This window comes from Triticum aestivum, chromosome 1A (genome assembly GCF_018294505.1).
Source record: "Triticum aestivum cultivar Chinese Spring chromosome 1A, IWGSC CS RefSeq v2.1, whole genome shotgun sequence".
Classification (NCBI taxonomy): Eukaryota; Viridiplantae; Streptophyta; class Magnoliopsida; order Poales; family Poaceae; genus Triticum; species Triticum aestivum.
In genome coordinates this window covers 19121354-19135042 of record NC_057794.1, presented here as the reverse complement: position 1 = coordinate 19135042, position 13689 = coordinate 19121354, and the positions used below count along the sequence as shown (strand labels likewise).

General features: G+C 44.4%; 1 protein-coding gene and 2 pseudogenes across 1 annotated transcript; 2 read left to right on the top strand and 1 right to left on the bottom strand.

Annotated features, from left to right (window-relative positions):
• Positions 1-1907: 1907 nt before the first annotated feature.
• Positions 1908-3400, top strand: LOC123075017 (lecithin-cholesterol acyltransferase-like 1; annotated as a pseudogene).
• A 1873-nt stretch (positions 3401-5273) lies between these two features.
• Positions 5274-6449, bottom strand: LOC123063386 (L-type lectin-domain containing receptor kinase IX.1-like; annotated as a pseudogene).
• A 5230-nt stretch (positions 6450-11679) lies between these two features.
• Positions 11680-13398, top strand: LOC123074902 (lecithin-cholesterol acyltransferase-like 1). Its single transcript, XM_044497662.1, has 2 exons — positions 11680-12175; positions 12359-13398. Exons 1-2 carry the CDS (start codon positions 11757-11759, stop codon positions 13266-13268), a joined length of 1329 nt encoding a protein of 442 aa, XP_044353597.1. The 5' UTR covers positions 11680-11756; the 3' UTR covers positions 13269-13398.
• The last annotated feature ends 291 nt before the right edge of the window (positions 13399-13689 follow it).

The following is a 13689-nucleotide window of genomic DNA, read 5'->3' as shown; positions in this document are numbered from 1 at the left end:
TGTGCAGATGCGGAGAGGCAGCACCAAAGGCTAGTTTCCTGGATCTCTCCTTCTCCGATGCAACGGTGCTTCAACCGGGGAAAGAACCTAGGAGTATGGCGTCGCTCCGACCATGGCAGGTAGGTATCTGGGAGCAGCAGTGGGCGGCGTCCGGCTTTCCCAGTGGGCTGGACGGCTGGTGCGGGATCAGGAATATCCCTATAGGGCTCCGAAATATATATGTATAAAAAATATTCGCTTGAATACTTGGCGGGCCACGACCCATTTCGCCCCCAATGAAGCTTGGCCGCTTGGCACAAGATGCGCAATATTCTCACGTGTTTCCTCCTAGCCCTGTAATAATTTGGAAGAGCTCCTGTTCGACGCTCGTTAGCGATAACGTTTCGCTGAAGGTTTCACGCAAACGAGCCAGCCCATTCCCAAGAGTCGAGCAAACGTAATAAAAAAAACAGCGTATGATGGTGTCAGACACTCGACCAAACGGTGGATAACAACGTTGCCATCTGCTGCAACTAAGCGGCTGGGCATGTCTTAAATTATAGCCCCACCCTTGAAGTACTATGTGCACCTGCAGATCCATTTTTTAATCTTTTTTAAAATGAATAATGTCTTCTGGAACAAATTTCAGAACTCGAACAAAATTTTTAAAAGTATTATTTTAAGAAACATGAGCAATTATTTAAAACATTAATACAATTATTAAATTCCAAACATTTACTGAATTCTTTTATGTATGATAAACAAATTTTAACTATATATTCAATATTTTGTAATATGCGCTGAACAACTTTTTAACTACACCTTGAATTTTTTGTGATATACACTTAAAAATATTAAAAACTCATTGAACTTTTTTGTGATATACGATGAACTACTTTTAATTATACATTGAACATTTTGTGTAATATACGACGAACAATTTTTAACTACACGTTGGACATTTTCTGATGTAGACTAAATAAAATTTAAATACACATTAAATAAAAGTTTTTATATACGATGATTATTTTTTGAATTGTGAACAAAATTTTAAAAAGTTTTCTATTTTTTTAAAAGTGGACCAAATTTGAAAACTAAACAATTTTGAAATCATGAACAAACTTTGGAAATTCAAACATTTTCAAAAACAATCGATAAAAATAAGAACAAAAAAGGAAGGAAAAATAAATAAATAGAAGCAGAAGCATAAAGAAAAGAGGGAACAGGGAAAACCAGAAAACCGGCAAAAATCGGTTGAGTGAACCTTCTAGAAGGTTCCCAAAACCAGTTGCCTGGCACTGCTTTGACGCTCGAATTGGGCCGGCCCGTTTTGCGGTGCTCACTCAAGCACTTCAGCAGAAGCGCAGCAGCTCGACATTCATGAGCGTCAAATAAGGAACGCCATAATTTGGTTACTAAATAGTTTCAAACTCAACGGTCAGCGGTACCATCAAACTTGCTCAAAGCTTTGATCAAGGCTTAAAAATACACCCCTACGCCATATTCTTGACTCAATCTTAAGCATACATTTTGCACAACTGTTAAACTCATGGTGTAAGTTGTGATTACACTAAAAACAACCTAAACATATACTGTATTTTACTGGCCAAAAGAAATTCGAAAAAAAGGGGTGCTATCTTAGTGGCCAAATGCATACTAAAATATTGGTATGGTTGAAGTGAGGTGCAAAACAAAAGAAAATGTACTCCATCCGACCCATAATATGACAGCATTTTTTGACAATAAGATAGTGCCAAAAATGTTCTTATATTACGGGACGGAAGCAGTAGATATTTAATGACAGGATTAACAAGACGTACCATGATTGGTTTCCTAGCTGTAGGAGTACGAAGTAGACGTGTCACCTGACAAGACAAGTGACAGGTTGTTGCAGTGCAACCATGACCATAGCTGGTATTACAGACAGATAACGCAATTGCGGTGCAGCCATGGCTACGAAAACAGAGCTTCTTCGTTTGCTACATGTGCTGCTCCTGCTCCTTCCGCCCCCCCTCCGCAATTACCTGTCTACTGATCAAGCCGCTGGCAGCAAAGTCGGCCATGGCCGGCTCGAAGAATACCACCCGATAATTTTGTTCCCGGGCATAAGCTGCCCCAACCTCGAGGCGCGGCTGACCGACGCCTACGCCCCGTCGCTTCCGCGCTGCGGCGCGCTCAAGGGGAAGGGGTGGTTCCCGCTGTGGAACAACACCCGGGACCTGCTCGACCACGACTACTTGCCGTGCTTGCTGGAGCAGATGAGCCTCCTGTACGACCCCATCCTCAACGACTTCCGGAACCAGCCCAGCGTTGAGACGCGCGTGCCGGACTTCGGTTCTTCCTACGGTTTCACGGCAAAGGACGATGTGTAAGTGATCCCTTGGCTGATTTGTACTGCACGTAGTAAGTATTGATTTTTCTGTGTGCTCTCTGTGGACTTAGATTTGAAAATTGGCCTTACGGTGTAACTCGGCGTCTCCAGGGGACATGACGTATTTTGCCTGTTAAAGCTCCGCGAAGAACTGGAGGCACAAGGGTACCGCGATACGGCACGCTCCACCCTCACCCGGCCAGCCATCTCATGTGTACTCCGACTACTTTGCCCGTGTCAAGGATCTGGTCCAGCATGCGAGCAAGAAGAATGAGAACAAGCCGGTCATCCTCGTGGGGCATAGCTTCGGAGCCAGGGCGGCCCTCGACTTCGTCAATTCGACTCCCCAATGGGCTTTGTGCAGGTGGTCACGAACCTTCTCTCCCAGCCAGAGGTCATTGTTGTCCCAACAGTTAAGCGGCTGGGTTTACGGCTAATGTGGAGGACTTTCGCAAGCTCCCTTTCATCCGTGCCGTCTCCTCTGGTTTTCGGTTACGGGCCGCTTGTAGTTACCAAACATAGAAACTACTCAGCGTACGACTACACGGATTTCCTCACTGTGCTCGGTTTCAGCACCGACGTCGTGAAGCGGGTGCTACCAACGAAGCTGAAGGTTGACGCTCCAATGGTGCCAACCACATACCTTACTGGTGCCAGCATCCAAACGCCAAATCAGGTGATGTTCTGGTGGTTCCAGAGTATGTATATGGCGATGGTGACAAGGTTGTGAACTTAGTAAGCGTGTTGGCGTTCGTGAAAGAAATTAGCAGACAGCAGCGGCGGAGTAACATACACTTCAAGTTCGTCAAGATTAATAATGTTACCCACTCTACTATTGTTATCCAGGAACACCCGCTCAAGAGAGTTATGGCTGAAATTCTAGAAGCAAATCACAGAAGAGACAACATGTGATATTTTTTAGTGATATTTTTTAGTTTTTGCTCATATTAAAAATGTTATATTATGGAGACGTTGGCATTGTTGTGGAATAAAACCATTATGTAAGGAATTTTTATAAGTTGGATGAGAATCAAAAGGATCTGGCGGCTATACAACATGCTTTTTAACAGCCATTAAAAGATTCTAAAACTTAAACCCTGTATAGCTAGTTTATTTTTTAATCAAAAGATTCTTATTTCGACTAGAAATAGTAGGAAATTACTCGCAAAAATATAGTAGGAAATTCTTACTGCGGTCGTAGAGGAAAGGAAAACAGCTGATAAGCCGTGGCCGTGACTCGTGACGTCGCAGGGGTAAAGGAGAGTAGACGTGCAGAAGCGGTGATTGCAGCACAAACACGCAGTCTCGGTCCAGGGGTGGAGAGGGCGAAACCGGTGCCATGGCAGCAGCTGCGCCATATCATGTACCGTAAAGATGATGCTGCTGCATGTATTTGTAAAGTTGTTCGTGTGGATGAGGTCCTTGATATGTAGGGCATGAATTATGGGAAATTATGGATGACGATACTTGCCTAGTCGCATCTAGACACACAATTTTCGTGCCATGGGTAATTTATCAATTTTACCAAATTGCATAATGTTGCTTTGGGTTCATGGCATGGTTTTAAATAGCGCGCTATAGCATCCTATAGTTTTTAGAAGCGGTCATGCACTAAGAAACTTTTGTCCAAACACATGAGCAAATATTTTAAATAACATGTTATAGCATCGTTGTAGCACGCTATAGCATTTAGAAGAGGTCCGCCGCTAAGAAGATTAGCACGCTATTTAAAACTTTGGTTCATTGTCTGACTTGTGCTATCATACTTTGTGGAAGGTATGACCACAAACACCAAGTAACAGTGCAATTTTTTCCGTCTTGTCGATGGCTCGACAACCTGATTCGTCAGAACCTCTAATCATTTTAGATCATGTCTTTGGTTTTTTTACGGTGGATCATGTGCTTAATTTGTGGTGCTGAACTCGTAGAACATTACCTAGTGTTAATCGCAATAATAGATGATATCTTTTGTTGCGTGGGTGACCGAGGGGCTCCAACCCTAGCCGCCGGGTCACCGCTCCTTCCTCTCCCTCCCCTCCGTCGTCACCCGTGGTCGGCGCCGGGCATAGCTTGTGTGTGCGACGACGGCGGGGGAGGCACTCCTCCCTCTCAAGGGTCATAGGGTGATGCGGGGCGCCCTGGCTCGTGGGTGTGACCCCGATCAAGATTGTAGTGGCGCCGATCTGGTTCGTGACGGCCCAGATCTAGACTATGGCGGTGTGGCGGCCGGCCGGCCGACATCCTAATGGCGGTTGTGGTGGCAGTGTTGGCGACGGTGATGACGGTGGCGCAGCGATGTCGGAGGTGGCGCGGGCTGCGGGCAAGGCCGCCTGCCCTGTTCGGGCGGCGGCAGCACGCCATTTGCCTTTGGATCGGCGGCGGTGGCGTGAACGGCCTGGTGGTCACGTCAACGGTGCCTCCTTTTCTAAATAAAAAAATGCAATAATGGATTTATGCTTTTGTAATTTTTTCAAGTAACCGTCCCAGTTAGTTCGAAACAACACCTTGTGTAAGACAACATGTTATATATTTCTTTGATAAACTAGGGTTTGGCATTTAACTAAACTTTGTCGTAGTAAATGCATGAAATTTTAGACTGAACTGCCGGCATTCATGACAAATTTGGAATTTCACAATAGTACTCTCTCATCAGAAGTGGTCCGAGCAAGTGTGTCTGTCTTTTCTCTTTTACAACAACCAAACCAAAGCATCTTTCGCAACAAAAAAAAACCAAAGCATGCAACTGCAACAAACAATATTCTCCTGTATTTATTTAAATTGCATCGTCTTATTCAGTCTAGCTAAACTCACTCTGCCACTGATAATTCTTATGAATACCTAGATAGAATCTTTCTTTCTTCTCTCGGCGGAGGATCCAAGTACCTCGAATCTAATAACAAGTTAGAGGTTTGAGTGGAGCTGACTAGCTCAGGTACGCTCTGCTAGTTTTGCAGCTACGATCATCAGAATCAGACATAGGCAAAGATGGAAGAAGAGGTGAGCCTGGTGGGCCAATCGGCGGCATCCTTGCTGGGAGGCTCGGCAGCGGAGCCTCGAACCTTAGTACGCTGATGGCCTGCCTGATGGAAGGTCTGAGGCTCCGGTCATGGGCAGTGCACCAGAGCCCGACGACGATCACGCGCTCCATTTCCTGGAAGTCGAACTCCCCGATCAGCCGTGGGTCGGCGGCGTCAAGGACTCTTCCCTGGCTGTACAACTCCGACACCCGTTGAGCCAGGTGGATCACAGTATCGTTTGGGAGGGCCACGACAGGCCTGCGCCCACAGGCTATCTCGAGTAGGACAACGCCGAAGCTGTATATGTCCGACTCAGCGGTGGCCCTGCCAGTCACCATGCAGTCCGGGTCCATATACCCCATTGTGCGGGCGAGCTCCGTCGTGTACGACCCATGGCTATGGTCAACGAGCCTTGCGAGCCCGAAGTCGCCAAGCTTGGCGCTGAAGGAGGTGTCCCGTGTCCAGCATGATGTTGCTCGGCATGATGTCCCTGTGCAACACACATTGCTCCCAGCCTTGGTGCAAGTACATGATTGCCGAGCTGACCCCCAGCACAATCCCATGCCTAAATGTAGAAAACGAAAAGCAGAAAATTACGTGCAGGTCATATTTAGCAAGAAAGGGCGAAGCGTTCCATAATTATTGTATCCAGGCTTCCCAGAAGATCTGCACGCCAAGAATAAATACCTGATCGGCCATGCCATCACATCTGCTGTATTGTAAAGGTGAGTGTCGAGACTGCCACCGGGCAACAGCTCGTAGACCAGAAGGAGCTCGCCGCCACCATGGCACCATGCAATGAGTTGCACGAGATTGCGGTGCCGAAGCCGGCTTATGGTCCTCAGCTCCGAGATATACTCCTTCATCCCCTGTTTTGAGCTCATGGATACTCTTTTTATCGTCACATCAAGGTTCAAGTCCTTGAAAAATCCTTTGTATACTGAACCAAAACCTCCTTCCCCGAGCTTTCTGCCGTCTGCGAAATTACCTGTGGCAGTTGCCAGCTTCTTGTAACGAAACTGCTTGGGTCCTGTTCCTTTCCTGAGCTGGTCTTCCACCGCCACAACATTGAACAAGTCCATTCCCGTCTCGTCGAGTCTTTTCTTCGGCCGGTGCATGAAGAGCCATACCCAGGTGCCCTGGCCGTTCAAGGACAAGACTGAACCGGCAGCCGCACCCAGGCTGATAATCAGTTGCCGTTTCCTATCTGGAGAAGATGGAGCTCCTGCTCGGTATATAATGGACTGACTACCAGTCAGTCGATTAAATTAGATTTGGATCGGTCACCCTTTCTTTTTGACATGCAGCGTGTGTTGTGATGTGGCGTGTGCATAGCTCTGGCTGGCCGTGGCGCGTGAGCTAGCTAGCTCGGCTTGCCGCGTCCCTCTGTGAGCTAGCTAGCTCCGTCTGGACGTGGTTAGAGCAGACACCGTATAACACCGACCCACAAAATGCATTTGTAGTTCGTAAAAAAACGGCTTTGCGGACCGGCGCAGGCGGCCGCACAGTTAGACCCCACAAAACAGACCCGTATAAAAGGATATTCACGGAATATGCTCTTTTACGGGTCAGCTTTACAGTGTCTGCTCTTGCGCCGCTCCCGCCAGTCCGCAAATATCAATACCACACCACAAATACAACAATCATCCGCATTACAAATAATTATTCAAAAAAAATATTAATACCACAGCACAATACAACAATCATCCACATTACAAATAATTATTCAAATCACCGAAACAAACTAAATAATGCAATATAAAACTTGTCCCCAATACAAATCACACATGAATTAAATGAAAATGAATAGAAAAATAAGTTTTGTTACTGTCCAACCCTTTGCCAATGGTGCTCAATGAGATCCTCCTGAATCTGAAAGTGGGTGTTTGCATTTTCAATCTCCTTGTATGTCTGAAGAAAAGCTCTAATGCGGTTAGGGTCTCTAACTGGTTTGACACGGCTACCCACATTGTCGTAGAAGAACTCGAAGTTCATGCCTCTCTCATCTTCGACAATCATATTGTGAAGAATAACAGATCATGTCATGATCTTTTTCAAGGTCCGCTTGTCACGAGCAGGACCATGAACAATGGCAAACCTAGATTTCAAAGCCCCGAATGCTCTTTCAATGTCTTTTCGGGCTGCCTCTTGCACCCTTGTAAATTCACATTGTTTTCTAGTTTTGGGTTCTTTGATACTCTTGAAAATGTGCACTAAGGAGGGTATATACCATCTGCAAGATAGTACCCCTTTGTGTATTCATGTCCATTGATAGTGTAGTTGCAAGCAGGAGTATCACCACTAGCAAGCCTAGCAAACAAATGAGACCATTGCAACACATTGATATCATTGAGAGTACCCGGCATACCAAAAAAGCAATGCCAAATCTATAAATCCTCGGATGATACGGCCTCTAGCACAATTGTTGCATCACGAGACTTGCGATAATACATTCCATGTCATGCCTTCGGGCAATTTTTCCAATTCCAATGCATACAGTCAATGCTACCTAGCATGCCAGGCCAACCTCTCCTCTCATTAGATGCCATCAATTTTTTGTGTCATCCTTGTTGGGTCCGAAGATATTCAGGACCAAAGACACGGATGATCACTTTGGCAAACCTATGCACTGACTCAATTGTGGTATCTTCACCGATGCGAAGGTACTCATCGGCATAGTCAGCCGGAACACCATATGCAGTCTCCCGTATAGCTGCCGAGATTTTTTTATATGCACTAAATCCATTCAAGCCCGCGGCATTTCTTCTTTGAGTAAAATACCGACAATTTGCCTCGCAAGCTTGAACAATTTTTACAAAGAGAGATCAGCGCATTCGGTACCTTCTCCGAAAGAGGTGCGGCGGATATGTTGGATTCTCCGTGGAGTAGTCTTGCATCAACATCCCGTTCCCGAGATGGCGATTTCATGGAATGCACAGAGGGCCGACGGTCGATCCTCGCCGCCTCTTTCGGTTCTCATCTTCACGGCAAGGGCCATCACCAACGTCTGCTGCCGATAGTTTGCAAGCAGCGTCTCAACATTCGAGTCGTCCAAATCGGACGAGTCATCGAGCAAAAACTTCTCGCAAGGGCTCAATTCCATCTACATGAACAAGAATCGCACGCCGCGTCAACCAACTATGGATAGCTCTCGCCACAAAGCACAAGTAAACACTAATCGGCTGCTCGAGGGCGGTGGCTCTCCGACGGTTCGGGTGGCAGTTGATCCCCAGCGGCGACGGCAACCAGGGGCAGTTCGTGTCGTCGGATCTGGGGGGGGGGCAGCGTAACGGTGGAAGAGGCTGGGGTTGCCCTCGCAGCGCGATTCCGCCCATAAATTTGGCCGGAATCGCCGGCGCCGGACGGGCGGAACCAATGGCGGGCGACAGCAGATGGAGGTGGGTAAAGGGTGTGGGCTAAAATGTCCCTCCTGCCAACCGCTTTTCCTGGGATACGGGGCACCGTAGGGGCGAGGCGGAAACCTGCATATTCGTGAGTTGGGGCCGAGATTTTGCCGCGCCCTTTACGGGTCAGACGTGTTTGCGGGGTCTGGTCGGGTAGCTTTTTCCGCGCCGACCCGTATTTTGGCAGTTATTTTACGGGTCACAACTTTATACGGGGTCTGGTAGAGATGCTCTTAATGGCATGGTATTGCATTGCACAAAAGAAGAAAGAATAAAGCACATAAAAGAAATAATGACAGAACATGATTGTTGTAGAAATTGCATTATTTTATAAAAATTAAGTGAGTATATATTCATCTAAAAGCATGCATGAAAACCATGGGCTTTGGCAGCCAAAACTATGGTAGACTGTGATGCAAGAGCACATACATGTAGGCACCATGCGCACATAAACATGTAGACATGCCCACATGCATACACACACATGCACCACAGAGAATCATTATTAGCTTTTTGGTTATGCGGATGGAGCATAATTAATACTAAAACTAATACAAAATTAAAATACCTTTTTGAAGGAGAAACAAATTAAATTTGCACAAATTATTGGCATTGGTATTACCATTCAAAAAGAAATAAAATGAAAAATAATTTAAACAAATGATAAATTGCATACAACTTACACAGAAATTGCATTTTTTTTAAATATGCAAGAATAAATATATAATAGTGAAAACTAAAACATAATAAAAAATAAAATTTTCTATGAAGGAATGAATTCGTGGCATTGGTATTAGCCTTTCAGAAAAAACTAAAACGAAATCAAGATAATGAAGTCTCAAAAAAATTAAACTCTTTAAGAAGAAACAAAATGAAAAAGAAAAAAACTTGCACACAATTCGCACTGAAATTGCACTTTTTGAAATATGCAAAGAATAAGCAAATATTAATGCATTATTCGCATTCTGCTATATTTTACACATAGTGTAACTGCAATAATGTATTTTCTTTAAGAAGAAGTTTAAAAAAATTACGCACAACTGTGCACCAAAACTGCACGTTTTCGGAATATATAAAAATAATCATATAATCATCAAATTTTGGCACATATTATATATTATTAGTTTGTATATAATTATATTCGGCCAAAGACCCACAAAAAACAAAAAATAACCAATAAAAGAAAGAAAAAGGAAAAAGGGGAACACATAGAAAGAAAAAACATAAATAAAAAAATGAAGCAAAAATACCCATAAAAGGAATAATTAAATTTCCTAAGGAAGAAGGAATGACTGGCATTGGTATTACCATTTAAGAACAAAAAAATGGGAAAAGGAATCTAAAACATACATTGACAAAATTTGCACAAAATATACATAAAAATTGCTCTTCTTTACAATATGCAAGAATAATCATATAAAAGTGGAACTTTTGCAAAAACTAAATATAAGAAGAAATGAGTAGTGGCATTGGTATTAACCTTAAAGTAGAGTGAATATGAAGTAAAGACTAAAACAATACCAAAATAATGATTTTTTAAAGAAAGAATTAGTGGGTTCGTATTTTCTTTAAGAAGAAATAAAATTTATAACAAAAACTTATGCAAAACTTTGCACAAAAATTGCATTTTCTCATAATATGCAAAAATATTCGTATAGTTATGAACTTTTGGCACATATTATGTATTATTTGTATGTATATAATTTTGCCCAGCGAAAAACCCACAAAAACAATAAATAAAAGAAAAAAAGGAAAAAGAAAAGATGCAACCCAGAATTAAACGGGTGCAACCAAGACAAAGAAATCGGCTTGGTACAGAGTTGACTGACAAAAACAATGTGCCAATCGATTCCTTCCAGCCCGGCCCAACAACGAAATTAAACAGAAAAAAATGAAAACAGCACAGATCTTAAAGCACAATCCGATGAACAAAAAATCAACTGATCACAAAATAAAAGTCAGCTGACTGAAATGTAGCTAAGTGAAAATGAAAACCATAGATATGAACATTGAAATTTCAGACGCATGCCTGTAATTAAGGGAAGGAAGAGAGAAATACTGAACCTGGAGTAGGGGTGGTGATCTCCAGCGGATCCGTGGTGTATCTTACATAGCAACTGAACCCCTTGATGCTAACAGCGGTGCTATTAGGAAAACGTTCTGTCATCTATATGTGCGCGTCATCTGCACACTTGGTGCACTCATTGGGTGCTCGTCCAGCTTGGGCAGTAAGAATGAATAGGCACATGGTCTTGCTCGTCAGCAGTTGCGCCTAGCAAGATGATGATGACGGCCATGGGGAAGATGGCAAGGAGATCAGCTGGCCTAGGATCCAACTTCTTGGCATGGTATTTGAATCTGATGAACGGGAGACAGCAGTGATATGGTCGAGTACCTTTTTTTCTGTGCGCTCTTTAGATTGTACTCGGCTTATCATAACCTAAGCCGAGTACGCGATAAAAGACTCTCGGCTTATAGGTTGATACTTGGCGACATGTGTTTTTTCTGTAGTGATGCTTATTTGTACAAGGAGAAGTCCATATTAGTTATACATGATTGATGTTCGTATCTTACTCTACAAGAGGTAATTGTAATACTAGCTAGCCATCGGATGGCGTAAGAATGAACGGTTCATATTAGTTGGGAGCATCCTAAAATTTCTGTAAACTCAAGGTCAATGTACTCATGTGCTATTTCACTGGCCAAAAACAAACACAAACAACAATATTAGAACAAGGCCTGAGATGCAAAACTAAATAAATCTAGGATATTTAATGGCCTCCAAATAAGGGTAACAACCCATGCATGATTGGTTTCCTAGCTAGCAGGAGGAGTACGAAGTAGACATGTCGGCATTAAGATTCAACGTGCATTGCCGGCTCAGGCTCCTCTGGCCAATACTACGACGTGCATTAATAGGGTTGTTCAAGTGTAGCCATGGCCACAGCTGGTACCACATACAGATAACGCTATCGTAGTGCAGCCATGGCCATGAAAACAGAGCTCCTCCGTTTGCTACCTCTGCTGCTCCTGCTCCTTCCGTCTCCCCTCCGCGATTACCTGTGGACTGATGAAGCCGCCAGCTGCAGAGTCGGTCAAGGCCAGCTCCAAGTCTACCACCCGATAATCTTGTTCCCTGGCATAAGTTGCCCCAACCTGGAAGCCCGGCTCACTGACGCCTACACCCCGTCGGTGCCGCGCTGCGGCGCACTCAAGGGGAAGGGATGGTTCCCTCTCTGGAACAACACCTGGGACGTGCTCGACCATGATTACCTTCCGTGCTTACAGGAGCAGATGAGCCCTGTGTACGACCCCATCCTCAATGACTTTCGGAACAGGCCTGGCGTCGAGACTCGCGTGCCGGACTTCGGCTCCTCCTACGGTTTCACCTCAAAGGGCGAAGTGTAAGTTCATATTCAAGTGATCCCTTGGTAACTAATTCATTTAGTACTCATTTATTATACTGCACCCTTTTTCGAAAAGAGGGGAAAGCCGTTTCTTCTTGTGTACTATGAGAGTTCTTGATCCAGAAATTCGCCTTCTTCAAGGGCGGCCGTAACTTATTTTGCATGTCAAAACTTCTTCAGGGACGGACGTAACTTATTTTGCATGTCAAAACTCATTCAAGAACTGGAGGCAGTAGGGTATCGTGACCGCGATACCCTTTTCGGAGCTCCTTATGACTTACGGCATGCTCCACCTTCACCCGGCCAGCCATCTCAGGTGTACACCGACTACTTTGCCCGTGTCAAGGATTTGGTGCAGCACGCAAGCGAAAAAAATGGGAACAAGCCCATCATCCTCGTCGGGCACAGCTTCGGAGGAAAGGCAGCCCTTGACTTCGTCAATTGGACTCCCTTTTCATGGAGGAAAGAATTCATCAAACACATGGTCCTAATCGCGCCCACACCTCCTACTGGCTTTGTGCAGGTGCTCATGAACCTCGTCTCGGGTCCGTCAGCCATTCTTATACCGACGGTAACGTCGCTAGATTTGCGTCCAATGTGGAGAACTTTCGCGAGTTCCCTTGTATCCTTACCGTCTACTAGGGTTTTTGCTCACGAGCCGCTTGTAGTCACCAAACATACGAACTACTCGGCGTATGACTACAGAGATTTGCTCATGGCACTCGGTTTCGGCACTAACATCATAAAATGGGTACTTCATATGAAGCAAAAGGTTGATGCTCCATTGGTGCCAACGACATACCTCAATGGTGTGGGTATCCAAACAATAAATCAGGCAGTATACCGGGATAGTAACTTTGATGTGGAGCCGGAGTATGTATATGGCGATGGTGACGATATCATCAACTTAGTTAGCTTGTTGACATTCGTGGAAGAAATGAGAAGGCAGCAACATCGGAGTAACATACACTTCAAGTTCATCAAGATTGCTCATACTAACCACTCTCACATTCTAATTCAGGAACGTTCACTCAAGAGAGTTATGGCTGAAATTCTAGAAGCTAATTGCAGAAGAGACATCATGTCATAGTTTTGTGTTTCCGTTCATATAAAAAATGTTGTATTCTCGTTGGAGAAGCTGGCATTGTTGTGGAATAAAAGTATTATGTAAGGATATTCTATAAATTGAATAAGAACCAAGGCCTTGGTTACTATACAAACATCCCTCGTCGTACATGGTTAGGACAAAGAGCATGTGCAGTTTGGACACTCACACCCAAAAAGAAGAGGTAGACCAAAAATGCTTGCCCATTTTCCATGTGTATCAGGTTGGGAAATATCTGCTGCACTGGGCCAATTGGTGCTACAAGTGCACCCATTTTGATTTAGCTATTTTAGTCATGAGGGTTGAAAGAACAATTATGAAGCTCATAGTTCAGCTAAGTTATCCCTTCGCTTAGCAGTGGGCCAGAATTTTGGCTGGGCACTCCTCATCATCTTGTAATGATCCC